The sequence below is a fragment of the Oncorhynchus mykiss genome, chromosome 15 (genome assembly GCF_013265735.2).
Source record: "Oncorhynchus mykiss isolate Arlee chromosome 15, USDA_OmykA_1.1, whole genome shotgun sequence".
NCBI classification, from domain to species: domain Eukaryota; kingdom Metazoa; phylum Chordata; class Actinopteri; order Salmoniformes; family Salmonidae; genus Oncorhynchus; species Oncorhynchus mykiss.
The window spans coordinates 35,238,112-35,253,756 of record NC_048579.1 but is presented as its reverse complement, the minus strand read 5'-3'; the positions used below and the strand labels follow the sequence as shown (position 1 = coordinate 35,253,756).

General features: G+C 42.3%; 1 protein-coding gene across 2 annotated transcripts in view; it reads right to left on the bottom strand.

The window, feature by feature from the left end:
* LOC110490018 (cadherin-18) overlaps positions 1-15,645 on the bottom strand; it is a 368,917-nt gene that overhangs the window by 107,583 nt on the left and 245,689 nt on the right. For both annotated transcript variants that reach the window (XM_021563094.2, XM_021563095.2), the window contains one exon: positions 14,419-14,713. In XM_021563094.2, coding sequence (XP_021418769.2) covers positions 14,419-14,713 — 295 coding nt within the window. The remainder of the gene's footprint in view (positions 1-14,418; positions 14,714-15,645) is intronic.

Below are 15,645 nucleotides of genomic sequence, written 5' to 3'. Positions count from 1 at the left end.
AGAGAGAACCACAGCGAAAGAGAGAGCAAGAGAAACACAGCGAGAGAGTGAAAGAACCACAAAAAGACAGAAAAACACAGCGAAAGAGAGAGACAGACAGTGTGAGAGAGAAACACAGTTAGAGAGAGAAACACAGCGAGAGAGAGAAACAAATAGAGAAAGAGACAGAGAGAGAGAAACACAGTGAGAGAGAGAAACACAGTTATAGAGAGAAACACAGCGAGAGAAGCACAGCGAGAGAGAGAAACAAATAGAGACAGAAAGAAAGCGACAGAGAGAAACAGTGAGAGATAGGAACGCGGCGATAGAGAGAGAAACATTGATAGAGAGAGAAACACAATGAGAGAGAGAGAAAAAAAAGAGAGAGAAAACAGCAAGAGAAAGAGAGAGAGAGAAACACAGAGAGACAGGGAGAGAAACACGAGAGAGAGAAACACAGCAAGAGAGAGAAACCCCGGGAGAGAGAGAAACTCAGCGAGAGAGAGAGAGAGAGAGAGAGAAACAAGCAAGAGAAGGAGAGAAACATAGCGAGAGAGAAACAAGTGAACGAGAGAAAGACAGAGAGAGAGAGAAACAGCGGGAGAGAGAGAAACATAGCGAGAGAGATAAAAACAGCTTGAGAGAGAGAAACAAAGCGAAGAGAGAGAGTAACACAGCGAGAGAGAGAAACATGCGAGAGAGAGAAACAGCGAGAGAGACAATACAGTGTGTGAGAGAGAGAAACAGTGAGAGAGGGAAACACAGCGAAAGAGAGAGCAAGAGAAACACAGCGAGAGAGTGAAAGAAACACAACGAGACAGAGAAAAACAGCAAGAGAAAGAGAGAGAGAGAAACACAGAGAGAGACAGAGAGAGAAACACAATGAGAGCTTATCAAGAGACTTATCAAGAGAGAGAGATGCTCTAGTCATGCTCCTGATATATTTAATATTTCTTTGTTTTTAGAATAAGATAAACACTCTAATTGAAAAAGAATTCCAGACAAGAAGTGATGACAAGAAGTGATGAACAACAACTAAAAAGTAACTTTGCGCCTCAAGTTAAGAAGTTTATACTCTATCCTGCTACAACAAAGACCTAGCCAGTAGACTAACAAGCTAGCCAGAATAAACGAGCTAGAACAAACCTAGCAAGGGGAGTTAATACAACTACATCAAACGACCAAACTGAGTGAGTAAACCAAAAAGGAGCACGGACTAACTTTAAATATATCTTCTGTTTTTTTGTGTGAGGATTTGTCACTCTTTTTGCTGGTTTTTGAACTAAATTAGGGCTAGCTAGCAACAGCAGCAGACGAACAAATCGGTTGCCATGGCAGCAGAACAGCACAGCAGCAGTAGTAGCAATCACCCTCCTCACTCACCCTCAGCGCAGAATCCATTCTCTACCCTAAAGAGGCCAAAAATGACACAACAAGGAAAGCTTTTAAACAGAAACTACCAAAGGGGAGGCCAGAAACCCTTTTTGCAGACCACTACAAAAGCAGTGACGTGAGTAATCTCATCTTCCTCACTGACCAGCCAAATGCATGGTGCTCAGCGGTCTGCACTCACTACCCATCCATAAAGAAAGAGGGGATACCTAATGGGTGGAAGCTGAAAGTCAAAGCGACAGATGACCTTGATAGCACCATGATAACAATCAACCTCTACAAGACTGGGACTGTCATGGTGCAAGGTAACATTAGGCTGTTTGAAACAGACTTTCAGACCATTAAGGAGAGAGCAGAGAGAGATAAGGACACCACCAGTGACATGCCCTCCCACAAGGCAAACTCCACCAGCACCACCCTCACCCCAACTATCCTCACCCAAAAGGCACATCCAGCACCTCTCTTCCCACCATAGTGGAGGACACGCCCCAGGAGGAGAGCGACCCCCTCAGTGCAAAACAGGCTCAGGCCCTCCTCACCACCATGGCTGCCATGAGGGATGAGTTCACAAAACTGGAGGGGGAGGTGGTCCTGCTGAGGGAGAACGTGAGCAAGCAGCAACCAGACAACCACACCTTAGAGGAGCTCCTAACCAAGGTGAGGACAGAGCAGGACAGCAGCCTTGCAACACAGCTGAAAGAGGTTCAGCAAGAGAGAGACGGACTCAAGAGAGAGCTGGCTGATCTAACAAAGAAAATGAGAGAGCTCCAAAAAGACAGGCAGAACAGTAAAAACGATTTGACCACGCTGAGAGGAGCTGCAGGAGAGAAACAGAACAGAGGACAGGGAGCCCAGATCAACCAGCAAGGCCTCCCCAGCCCTGCCTGCTGCACCCCTCCTCCCCAAACCACAGAACAGCCTCCCACTGACAGCGGCACCGGCACAGACCAGCCACACCCCAGCTCCAACACCCACCAGCCCTCCCTCTGCCCCCTCCAGTCTAGACGAAACACTGGCTGACATTGTCCTGTTGATGGACTCAAATGGGAAGTTTGTTCAGGAGAATAAACTTTTCCCTAGACACAAAACAAGAAAGGTGTGGTGCCCAACAACGCAGAGTGCCATGGAGCTGCTTGATAAGGCCCATCTCGGGTCGCCAAGCCACATAATCATACATACCGGAAGCAACGACCTGCGTGCTCAGCAGGAGAGGGTGGCGACTTCACTACGGGGAGTGATTGAGAAGGCCTCAACAATCTTCCCCAACTCAGGAATCGTGGTGTCAACTCTTCTACAGAGGAAGGACTTCCACCCAGCCACAATCCAAAGAATAAACCCCAGCCTCTCCCGGGACTGTGCCCTGCCACCCAATATACACCTGGCCCACCATCCCACCCTCGATCTGGACTGTCTCTATGACCATGTTCACCTGTACAGGGAGACAGTCCCCATCCTTGCCAAGACTCTGAAGGACGTCGCTTTAAACGCAGTCCGACCTCTCCACCCAGGAAAAGCAGAGCAATTTCCACCCCGCCAAGATCACCGAGACAACACCCTGCAACTCCCAGCCCCTACCACAGCAAAACCAACCTCAATGCCTACCACAGCCAGAGCAGCACAGACCACCCCAGCCCAGCTTCCGAGCCACCCAGACGAGGCCTCCCACCCCCCTGCCCCCCACACTTGGAGGAGCCACAGCCCAGCAGACCCACACTTGGAGGAGCCACAGCCCAGCAGGCAGAGCTACGCACAGGCTGTGAGAGGAGCAACTGGCCCAGTCCCCACCAACCAAATGAGTGACATTAAACAAATGCTGAGTGTCCTATGCTCACATGTGATAGGCTGAGGGTCATGGTAAGATGAGCACAAGAACTCCACCATCCTCACACTACACCCACCCAAGTGGCATGACACAAATTCTCTCTATCTTAAATGATAAACAAATAACATTTGCATAATAAGAGTTTACTTTAATTGAAAAATATTATTTTAATAGTTCCTGTTGGATTGTGAGTGTTTGTCTCATTTTGAAGGAAAAAATTATCATAATTATGAAATAGTTTTACGTTGCATGTTGGAATTTACAAGGATTGAAGTCCTCTGCTTTTGGACTAATAAGCAGAAACCCAGGCTTCCTGAAAGAAATTGATGATGTTGATATTGTAGTACTACAGGAAACATGGTGCAGAGGTGATGTTTCCACTGGCTGTCCACTAGGTTATAGGGAGATAATTATACAATCCACTAAATTAAAAAGAATCAAACAGGGCAGAGACTCAGGGGGAATGCTAATATGGTATAAATCTGAACTAATTCATTCAACCGAATTGATCAAAACAAGATAATTCTTTATATGGTTAAAAATCAACAAGGAGGCTATTTTGACAGATAAAAACGTCTTCCTCTGTGCCACATTCCCCCCTCAGTCACCCTACTTCAATGAAGAGAGTTTATCCATTCTAGAGGGGGAAATTAGTCAATTTCAGGCCCAAAGCAACATACTGGTCTGTGGAGACCTGAATGCTAGAACAGCAGAAGAACAAGACACTATTAACAGTCATGGGGATAAACACCTACCAGGAAGCAACCTTTCCCTCCCCACATACCCCCATAGAAACAACTATGACAAAGTGAAAAACAAAAATGGAGTACAGCTCGTGAAGCTCTGTCGAACACTGGGTCTGTACATAGTCAATGGTAGGCTGAGAGGGGACTATTTCGGTGGGTACACCTACAGCTCATCCCTTGGCAGCAGCACTGTAGACTACTTCCTCACCGACCTAAACCCAGAGTCTCTCAGAGCCTTCACAGTCAGCCCACTAACACCTCTCTCAGACCACAGTCAAATCACAGTGTATCTGAGAAGAGCAGAACCCAACCATGAAGCATCACGGCCCAGTAAATTACATGGTGCAAAACAGGCCTATAGATGGAGTGCAAACTGTACAGACATCTACCCAAAAGCAATTTGTAGCCAAAAAATACAATCTCTCCTGGACAACTTTTTAGCCTTAACATTCTCATACAGCAATGAAGGTGTAAATTTGGCTGTTTGGAACATAAACCTTATATTTGACAAATTAGCCTCCTAATTTAAAGAAGCATAAGAGTAAACCAGAAATTACAGATAATGAAAAATGGTTTGATAATGATTGCAAAAATCTAAGAAAGTAATTGAGAATTATATCTAATCAAAAACACAGAGGTCCAGAAAACAAAAATGTACGTCTTCAATATGGGGAAACACTGAGGCAATACAAACACACCCTAAGAACAAAAAATGAACAGCACATTAGAAATCAGCTGGATGGAATTGAGGAATCCATAGAATCAAACCACTTCTGGGAAAATTGGAATAAATTAAACAAACCTCATCATGAGGAATGGGCTATCCAAAATGAGGATATGTGGAGAAATCACTTTGCAAACCTCTACAGCAATATATCAAAGAGCCCAGAACAAAAAGATATACAAGAAAAATTACAAATCCTTGAATCAGCAGTCAAAGACTATCAGAATCCTGTGTATACCCCAAAGAATTATTGGAAAAACTTTGCACTCTCCAACCCCAAAAGGCCAGTGGTGCTAATGGTATTTCAAATGAAATGATCAAACATACAGACCACAAATTCAAATGGGCTATACTCAAACTCTTCAACATTATCCTCACTACAGGTATTTTCCCCAACATTTGGAACCAGGGATTGATCACACCAATCTATAAAAATGGAGACAAATTTGACCCAAATAATTACAGAGGAATTTGCGTTGACAGCAACTTGGGAAAAATTATCTGCAGTATTATGAATAGCAGACTACATAATTTCCTTGCCGAACACAACGTCCTGAGCAGAAGCCAGATTGGATTCCTAAAAAATTATCGTACAACAGACCACATTTACACCCTCCACACTCTAATTGATAAACAAGTAAACCAAAACAAAGGCAAAATCTACTCATGTTTTGTAGATTTCAAGAAAGCATTTGATTCAATTTGGCACGAAGGTCTTTTTTATAAACTAATAGAAAGTGGTATTGGAGGGAAAACATATGATTTTATTAAATCAATGTACACTAATAACAAATGTGTGGTTAAAATTGGCAACAAGCAAACAGACTTCTTCTCTCAGGGACAGGGAGTGAAACAGGGCTGCCCAATAAGTCCAACGTCTACATTTGATTTAATTTATTTTACCTTTATTTAACTAGGCAAGTCAGTTAAGAACAATAGAGGTTCTAATAGAGGTTCTAATAGAGACAAAGCAAGAAGAGCATTCTATGCCATTAAAAGGAACATCAAAATCGAAATTCCAATTAGAATCTGCCTCAAAATGTTTTAATCAGTATTAGAACCAATTGCTCTATATTGCAGTGAAGTATGGGGTCCAATCTCTAATGAATTTACCAAATGGGACAAACATCCAATCAAAATACTGCATGCAGAGTTTTGCAAGACTGTATTGCAGGTGCAAAGACAAACTCCAAATAATGCATGTAGAGCAGAATTGGGCCAATACTCCCTCTTCATTCGAATATAAAAAAGAGCCATCAAATTTTACAACCACCTAAAAACAAGTGACCCCAAAACATTCCATCACACAGCTCTACAATGCCAAGAGATGAAAAAAAGAGAAGAGTTCCCTCAGTCAGCTGGTTTTGAGGCTCAGTTCACCAACTCAAACCAATCCCATAGAGCCTCAGGACAGCACTCAGAAAATCTGGCCCAACAAAATCATCACAAAACCTAAAGAAAAATATATCACCTATTGGAAAGACACCACAAAAAATCTAAGTAAACTTCAATGCTATTTAGCTCTAAACAGACAGTACATGGTGGCAGACTATCTGACCACTGTGGCTGATAGAAAACATTGACTAGGTACAGACTCAGTGAGCACAGTCTGGCTATAGTGACCGGTCGTCACAGACAAACCTGGCTGCTCAGAGAGGACAGGCTGTGCTCACTCTGCTCCAGGGGAGAGGTAGAGACAGAGCTGCATTTCCTATTACGCTGTGACAAATACTCAGACCTGAGAGAATATTTCTTTCCCAAAATTATAATTCAATACAAAGAATTTGAAACTATAAAAGAAAAAATCTAATATTTATTGGGTAAAAAGCCAAAATGTGCAGTTTTGGCAGCCAAATTTGTGTCTTCCTGCCACAACCTGAGGGACAGCCAGTGAAAAGTGCAAAGTAATGTCGATAATATTTCCCATCTTGTTTTGTTTTGTCTTTCATACCATGCCATGTGTTTTCTCGGTCATGTTGACACTGGTCCACTACCATTGCTTTAATGTATTGTTGTTCTCATTAATATCATTGTTGTAGTTGTTGTTAAAGGTAATCCCATGTCCACTACTACTATTATTGTTGCGGTTGGTCCCACCATTTATTTATATATAAATATTTATTTATTTATATATAAATATATATTTACATTTTTCAATATTTATACTTTGACAATGTAAGTAAAAATGAACTTGCCATGTCAATAAAGTCAATTGATTTGAATTGAAACACAGTGAGAGAGAATGAGAGAGAAACACAGCGAGAGAGAGATAAACAGCGAAAGAGAGAAACATGTGAGAGAGAGCGAGAGAGAGAGAGAGAGAGAGAGAGAGATAGAGAGAGAGGGAAACAGTGAGAGAGAGAGAGTGAAACACAGTGAGAGGGAATGAGAGAGAAACACCGCGAGAGAGTGAGAGAGAAACACAGCAAGAGAGGCAGAGAAACAGTGAGAGAGGAACATGCGAGAGAGAGAGATAAACAGCGAAAGAGAGAAACATGCGAGAGAGAGAGAGAGAGAGAGAGAGAGAGAGGGAAACAGTGAGAGAGAGAGAGTGAAACACAGCGAGAGGGAATGAGAGAGAAACACAGCGAGAGAGTGAGAGAGAAACACAGCAAGAGAGGCAGAGAAACAGTGAGAGAGGGATAGAGAAACCCAGCGAGAGATAGGTAAACACAGCGAGAGAGAGAGAGAGAATCACAGCGAGAGAGAGAAACACACAGAGAGAGAGATAGATAGAGAGTAACACAGCGAGAGAGATAGAGAAACACAACGAGAGAAAGAGATAAAGAGAGAGAAACACAACGAGAGAGAGAGAAACAGCGAGAGAGAAAAATACAGCGGGAGAGAGAAACACAGTGAGATAGAGAGTGAGAAACAGCGAGAAAGAGAATGAGAGAAACACAGCGAGACAGAGAGAGAGAAACACAGCGAGAGTGAAACACAGTGAGAGAAGGAGAGAAACTCAGTGAGAGAGAGAGAAACAGCAAGAAAGAGAGAGAAACACAGCGAGGAGAGGAAGAAATACAGCAAAAGAGAGAGAAACACATAGAAAAAGAGAGAGAAACACAGAGAGAGAAAGAGAGAGAGAGAAACATAGCAAGAGAGAGAGAGAAACCCAGAGAGAGACAGAAACACATAGAGAGAGAAACACAGCGAGAGAGAGAAAAATAGCAAGAGAGAGAAACCCAGGGCGAGAAAGAAACTCAGCGAGATAGAGAGAGAGAAACAAGCAAGAGAGAGAGATGAACACAGTGAGAGAGAGAGAAACACAGCAAGAGAGAGAGATGACACATGACGTGAGAGAGAGAGAAACACACAGAGAGATAGAGAGACAGAAACACAGCGAGAGAGAGAGAGAGAGAGAGAGAGAGAGAGAGAGAGAGAGAGAGAGAGAGAGAGGGAAACACAGAGAGAGAGAGAAAGAGAGGGAAACACAGCGAGAGAGTGAGAGAGAAACACAGCAAGAGAGGAAGAGAAACACAGTGAGAGAGGGAGAGAGAAACACAGCGAGAGAGGGAGAGAGAAACACAGCAAGAGAGAAACACGGCGAAAGAAAGAGAATCCCAGCGAGAGAGATAAACACAGCGAGAGAGAGATAGAGAGTAACACAGCAAGAGAAACATGCGAGAGAGAGAGAGAGAAACACAGGGAGAGCTAGAGAGAAACAGCGAGAGTGACAGGAACAGAGAGAGAGAGAGAGATTTCCTGCATTTCCTGACAAAATGTCAGGATAATTTTCCCAAATGTGAAACCCTTATTCAAGGTTTCAAAGACCTCTCTGATGAGGATAGGCTACCCGTCCTGTTCGGGGAGGACGCAGAGAGCTGTGGGTTGGCAGCGCACTACATTGCTGTCTGCCATAAGACGAGGGACAGTGTCTGACAGACCAATCAACCTGCACATGTCCTCAACTGTATACTTATTGTTATTGTTGAATGTATGGTTATTTTGACACTTGGTTATTGTTGTTACTGTTGTCCCGTTGACAATTTGATTCTCATTATTATTTATTTTTATATTGTAAATATCCAAAATAAGCTTTGGCAATATGTACAATGTTACATCGTGCTTATAAAGCGAATTGAGAGAGAGAGAGAGACAGAGAGAGAGAGAGAGAGAGAGAGAAACACAGCGAGAGAGTGAGAGAGAGTGAGAGATATATAGAGAGAGAGTGAGAGCGGGAGAGAGAGAGAGAGAGAGGGAGAGTGAGTGAGTGAGTGAGTGAGAAACACAGTGAGAGAGAGAGAAACAAACAAGAGAGGGAGAGAAACAAAGCTAAAGAGAGAAACAGAGAGAGAAACACAGCGAGGGAGTGAGAGAAACACAGTGAAAGAATGAATGAGAGAAACAGAGCGAGACAGAGAGAGAGAAACACAGCGAGAAAGAGAGCAACTCTGAGAGAGAGAGAGAGAGAGAGAGAGAGAGAGAGAGAGAGAGACACAACGAGGGAGAGGGAGGAATACAGTGAAAGAGATATAAACACAGCGAGAGAGTGAGAGAAACACAGCGAGAGAGAGAGAAACACCGCAAGATAGAGAGTGAGAAACAGGCAAGAGAGGGAGAGAAACAGCGAGAAAGAGATTGAGAGAAACACAGCGAGACATAGAGAGAGAAACACAGAGAGAAAGCACGAAGGAGAGAGAAACACAGCGAGAGAGTGAGAGAAACACAGCGAGACAGAGAGAGAGAGAAACACACCGAGAGAGAGAGAAAGACAGCGAGAGAGAGGAACACAGGGGGAGGGAGAAAAACACAGCGATAGAGAGAGAAACACTGCGAGAGAGCACAAGAGAGAGCGAAACACAGCGAGAGAGTGAGAGAAACAGTGAGAGACAGAAACACAGTGAGAAAGAGAGACAGAGAGCGAGAGCGAGAGAAACACAGTGAGGGAGTGAGAAGGGAAAAGCGAGAGAGTGAGAGAGAAACACAACAAGAGAGGAAGAGATACACAGCAATAGAGGGAGAGAGAAACCCAGCGAGAGAGCGTGTGAGAGAGAGAATCACAGTGAGAGAGATAAAACACAGCGAGCGATAGAGAGAAACACAGCGAGAGAGAGAGTAACACAGCAAGATAAAGAAACATGCGAGAGACAGAGAATCAGCGAGGGAGAGAGAAACACAGTGGGGGAGAGAGAGACAGAGAGCAACACAGCGAGAGAGAAAGAGAGAGAGAAACAGCAATTGAGAGAGAGAAACACAGCAAGACAGAGAGAGAAAGTCAGCGAGAGAGAGAGCGAGAAACTCAGTGAGAGAGAGAAAGAGAGAGAGAGAGAGAGAAGCACAGCGAGAGAGATTGAAACACAGCGAGGGAGAGAAACACAGCGAGAGAGAGTGAAACACAGCGAGAGAGAGAAACACAGCGAGAGAGAGAGAGAGAGAGTAACACAGCGAGAGAGAGAGAAACACAGCGAGCAAGAGAAACACAGTGAGAGAGAGAGAGAGAAACACAGCAAGAGAGAGAGAGAGTTAAAGAGAGAGAGTAACACAGCGGGAGAAAGAAACAGCGATAGAGAGAAACACAGTGAGAGAGAGATAGAGATACTCCGTGAGAGAGAGCGAGAGAAACACAGCAAGAGAGATAAACAGAGAGAGAGCTAGAGAAACACAGCAAGAGAGAAAATGATAGAAATACAGCGAGAGAGAGAGAGAAACACACACAGAGAGAGAGAGACAGGGAGAGAAACACAGCGAGAGAGTGAGAGAGAGAAGCAGAGCGAGAGAGAGTGAGCAAAAATGAGAGAAATGCATACCTCCTGATGTCCATTTAAAAATGTTCAAGCAGGAGTGTATGTCAGAGACCATTCTCGAGTAGAAAAGTAGAAAATGTATTCCCCTTTCATGTGATTCTTAAAAATGTGATTTCTGCCGTTCAATTCTGAGAAGTGAAATGGTAACATTAGAATACCCTCGCACGTGCCCAGCTAATCAATTTAGGAAAAAGGAACATCACGGGCAATTAGACGCCATACTCCAAGACCCATCCTGGGCTGGAGAGCATTGGTATTGACAAATGCAGGAGGATTAGTGCTGTGGAGTGTGAGGACTGTTGATTGTTACAGCCGATTTGACACCAGCAGGCCGAAGACGAATGGCTTTAAAATGGATACAAGCAAAAGGAGGGGGCAGAAAGGAGAGAAATAGGGTTATTATTTTCCCTTTTTCGATCCATGATTCTTCCCCTCAGGCTATCAATGTTGATTGAATCTACATGTAGGGTCTTGCTATCAGTCTGGCTGGCATTGTTGAAGTTTTTCCAGGAAACAACAAACTTTTGAGACCAGTGGATTTTTCTCAACAGAGTCAAATAATAAAATGTCTAAGCAACTCAATACAGTTGAAGTCGGAAGATGACATATACTTAGGTTGGAGTCATTAAAACTCATTTTTCAACCACTCTACACATTTCTTGCTAACAAACTATAGTTTTGGAAAGTTGGATAGGACATCTATTTTGTGCATGACACAATTCATTTTTCCAACAATTGTTTACAGACAGATTATTTAAATTATAATTTACTGTTTCACAATTCCGGTGGGTGAGAAGTTTACGTACAATAAGTTGACTGTGCCTTTAAAAAGCTTGGAAAAGACCAGAAAATGATGTCATGGCTTTAGAAGCTTCTGATAGGCTAATTGACATAATTTGAGTCAATTGGAGGTGTGCCTGAGGATGTATGTCAAGACCTACCTTCAAACTCAGTGCCTCTTTGTATTGACATCATGGAAAAATCTAAAGAAATAAGCTCAGAAAAAATTGTAGACCTCCACAAGTCTGGTTCATCGTTGGGAGCAATTTCCAAACACCTGAAGGTACCACGTTCATCTGTACAAACAATAGTAAATAAGTATAAACAACATGGGACCACGCAGCCATCATACCGCTCAAGAAGGAGACGCGTTCTGTCTTCTGGAGATTAACGTACTCTGGTGCGAAAAGTGCAAATCAATCCCAGAACAACAACAAAGGACCTTGTGAAGATGCTGGAGGAAACAGGTAGAAAAGTATTTATATCCACAGTAAAATGCATCCTATGTTGACATAACCTGAAAGGCCGCTCAGCATGGAAGAAGCCACTGCTCCAAAACCGCCATAAAAAAGACAGACTTCTGTTTGCTACTGCACATGGGGACAAAGATTGTATTTTTTGGAGAAATGTCCTCTGGTCTGATGAAACAAAAATAGAACTGTTTGGCCATAATGACCATCGTTATGTTTGGAGGAGACGGGGAGGATTGTAAGCCTAACAACACCATCCCAACCTTGAAACACGGGGGTGGCAGCATTATGTTGTGGGGGTGCTTTGCTGCAGGAGGGACTGGTGCACTTCACAAAATAGATGGTATCATGTGGAAAGAAAATTACGTGGATATATTGAAGCAACATCTCAAGGACAACAAGTCAAGGTATTGACAAAGCCCTGACCTCAATCCCATAGAACATGAATGGGCAGAACTGAAAAAGCGTGTGCGAGCAAGGAGGCCTACAAACCTGACTCAGTTACACCCGCACCGTCAGGAGGAATGGGCCAAAATTCACCCAATTTATTGTGGGAAGCTTGTGGAAGGCTACCCAAAACGTTTAACCCAAGTTAAAAATTTTAAAGGCAATGCTTCCAAATACTAATTGAGTGTATGTAAACTTCTGACCCACTGGAAATGTGATGAAAGAAATAAAAGCTGAAATAAATCATTCTCTCTACTATTATTCTGACATTTCATATTCATAAAATAAATTGGTGATCCTAACTGACCTAAAACGGGGAGTTTTTCAGCGGATTAAATGTCAGGAATTAAATGTATTTGGCTAAGGTATATGTAAACTTCCGACTTCAACTATACATGCAATACAGAAGGTCACATACAATAATTTTAAGAGCCCTTGAAGTATCAAAAAATGGAAAAATGATTGGATGACATTTTTTGGGGGCCTTACTGCTATTAGCTCATACAAGCACATTGAATAACAAATGCACTACATGGAACAAAATATAGTCCCCAAAAATATCATAAGGAAGTTTACTCGGAATTGTCTCCTATATCTTAGAGATTTAAGTAAGATCAGGAAACTTATATATGTATTTTTTTGACATGTATTAAACCCCATCTTTATGTCCATATAACTTCCATTTATTTGTTCAACTGGTTCCAGGGGACCTTCAGATGAGTCTTGTGAAGTCTGTGGGTGACTAGAGGAAAACAATGGACATGTACATGTTCGTGAGAGTCTCGCCTTTGCACAGAAGGGTTAGCGTGTAGCCCAAATGGTTTGGCAGTCTACATCGTGTTCATGAGAGTCTCATCTTCCCATAGATGAGACTTTAGGCCAAACCATTCAGACGCTACAGGCAAATGATAGCTCTGTCACCTTTCACCGCAGATGGAGAAATGCGACATAGGTGGATGCTGATATCTTTAGCTTAAACTGACAGAATTTTATGGAGATGTTTTTATTATGCTAATTTGCAAGAAGGCATCAAGGGGAATATTGACTGTTTATAGAAAAGGCCCTTTACAAGTCTCCTGACGTTTACGTAGGTTAATATATTTTGGACAGTCCCCAGGTCTACACTGGGAGAATTGTTCAAGTCCATTATATGTGCGCACCGAAGACAGCGGCCCTATTCGCTACACCACCCCAGACCACCACTTTGTAATTTTTCAAAACTACCTAAGAAGAAAAAAAGATAACCACCAATGGGGGAATTTGGACATGTGGGCAGAGAGGAGGATAGTGGCTCAAAGAACACACAAAAATGGCATTGATAGATCAATCATTGAAAATGATACCAACTTTCACAAATCTATTCAGGAGTCCGAAAACATGATGATAGAAGCTTGCAACCATTCTGGGCAAAACACACCACTTTTTGGGCCCAAGTCTGACATGTTTCATTTTTTTATTAGAGCCATTTGGTTTTCAGCCAGGGAAAAATTGATTGGACTGAGAAAAGCAACGCTTTTGTTCGTCACAAGCTAAAAACGGAGTGGTAGAATAAAAGAGACGACCAAAGAAGCTACCACAAGATGCTGGGCATATCAGGAGCAAGTCCCCAGAGGAGGCGAGTGTAGGCTTTCTCTTCTTGAGGTGGAGGCTTCCAGAGGCTTGCAGTCTCAGCGGTCAGAGAGAGAGAGATGGAAGGAGAGATGACGGGGAGCACTAGTGAGTGCTTAATAAAGACCTTCCCTTAGCCACCCAGGAGAATCATCAGAGAGAGAGAGAGAAATAAAATAGAAACAAAAAGGAAATAGGAAAGAGGGAAGACTCCCCTGGCATGTGAAAATATAAAAATGGAAATGAAACAAGAGGAACCAACTGAGAGGAACGGGGAGGTATAACACAGAGCATTCTGTGTTCTGTTGTTGTACATGAGTACATGACTATGTATGGGCTTTTAAGAATGGATTTTGTGTAGAAGTGAAACAGGGTCAGAGTGGATTTAATATACTGAGTTGGGTAAAATACTTTACAGTGTGTTAAACACTGGGTGAGGTCTTGTGCCAGACGTTTTGGAATCACAACCTCTTTCTTAAGATTCCGGTGATTTCTGAATAAAACATAAATAGTTTAAATAATAACAAGTTGTGAATTTAAATTTGAATTCTTAGATATGTTATGGGTAAAATGCATTCCTAGATAAAGGATACACACCTAGAGTATAAAGCCAAAATGTCTACCAAGTCTTATCTAGTAAAGAAGACTACAAATACAAGTAAACTTATTGTTAGCAGGTAACAAAATACTGGGCTGTCCTTACCCACTCCAGACATCTCAGGCACAGCAGCTACAAAAGGACCATCTGGAAATGTTGGGGCGTTATCATTGATGTCCTGGACTTTGATGATGAATTCTGACTTTGGTTCCAGGGGCTTTTCAGTGTTGCGGTCGAAGGCTTGTGCGTGGAGGACGTAGTGTGCTTTCCTCTCCCGGTCCAGGCTTTCTGTTGCATGAATATCTCCTGTCACCTCGTTGATGATGAATATACTCCCAGCGCCTTCCCCACTCAGAATGTACCTTACGGAGCCATCCCCTTTGTCTGAGTTGGAATGAAGCTGTAAGAGAAACCAGAGACAAAATGTCAGATGGTTATTGCATGACCAGCATTATTGAATAAGTTACTCCCTAAAGTTATAGCAAGTTTCAAACTTAAATATTTAATAAGTGCTAGATCTCAGTCCAAAATATTAGAAAATGTGGAGATGTTCTGTAGAAAAGCATAGGAAGTGTAGTCTATTCGTTTTAAGTTGGCTGCTGGTTCTTCAATGTGACATATACAAAATGTCACATTCAAAGTTTTAGCCTGGGATTTAGAAACATGAACCATCTAAAACTGCAGCCTTTTTTGAGATTCAAGTTTTTGGGGTTAAATAAATCTTTAATAATGATGAGTGAGAAAGTTACAGATGCACAAATATCATACCCCAAAGACCTCTCACCATTGCAATAACAGGGGGGAGCATGATATTTGTGTAACTTTCTCACTCATAATTATTATAAATTAATTCAAGAGTATCCGTAATCCCGGTAGCATCCACATTAATGTAGAAGTGTTTAGAAACATATTCCATTCTTCTTTACAGTAAAAGTGACTCCAAAATGACACAACCAATATTTACCATTCATTTCTAATTCGGCAGAAAATAATCTGAAACACAACCAAAAAAAAACAGCAAATGCATCCAAAAAATGTGTACAGTAGAGTTACAAGCTTGATATAGTCATTGTGTGCTATGGAAACGGGACATACTTAACGTTTTACTATTTTAATACACACAAGGGAATTTTCCCGATATGTTTGGTCCCCTAAAATGGGGGGACTATGTCCAAAAAGTAATTTGTAAATGGTTAAAATGGATGAAAATACACTCAAATTAAAGCTGACATTCTATAATTTAACTTTATAGTTATTGTGTAATTTCAAATCCAGAGTGCTGGAGTACAGAGCCAAAACCACAAAAAAATGTGTCACTGTCCCAATACTTTT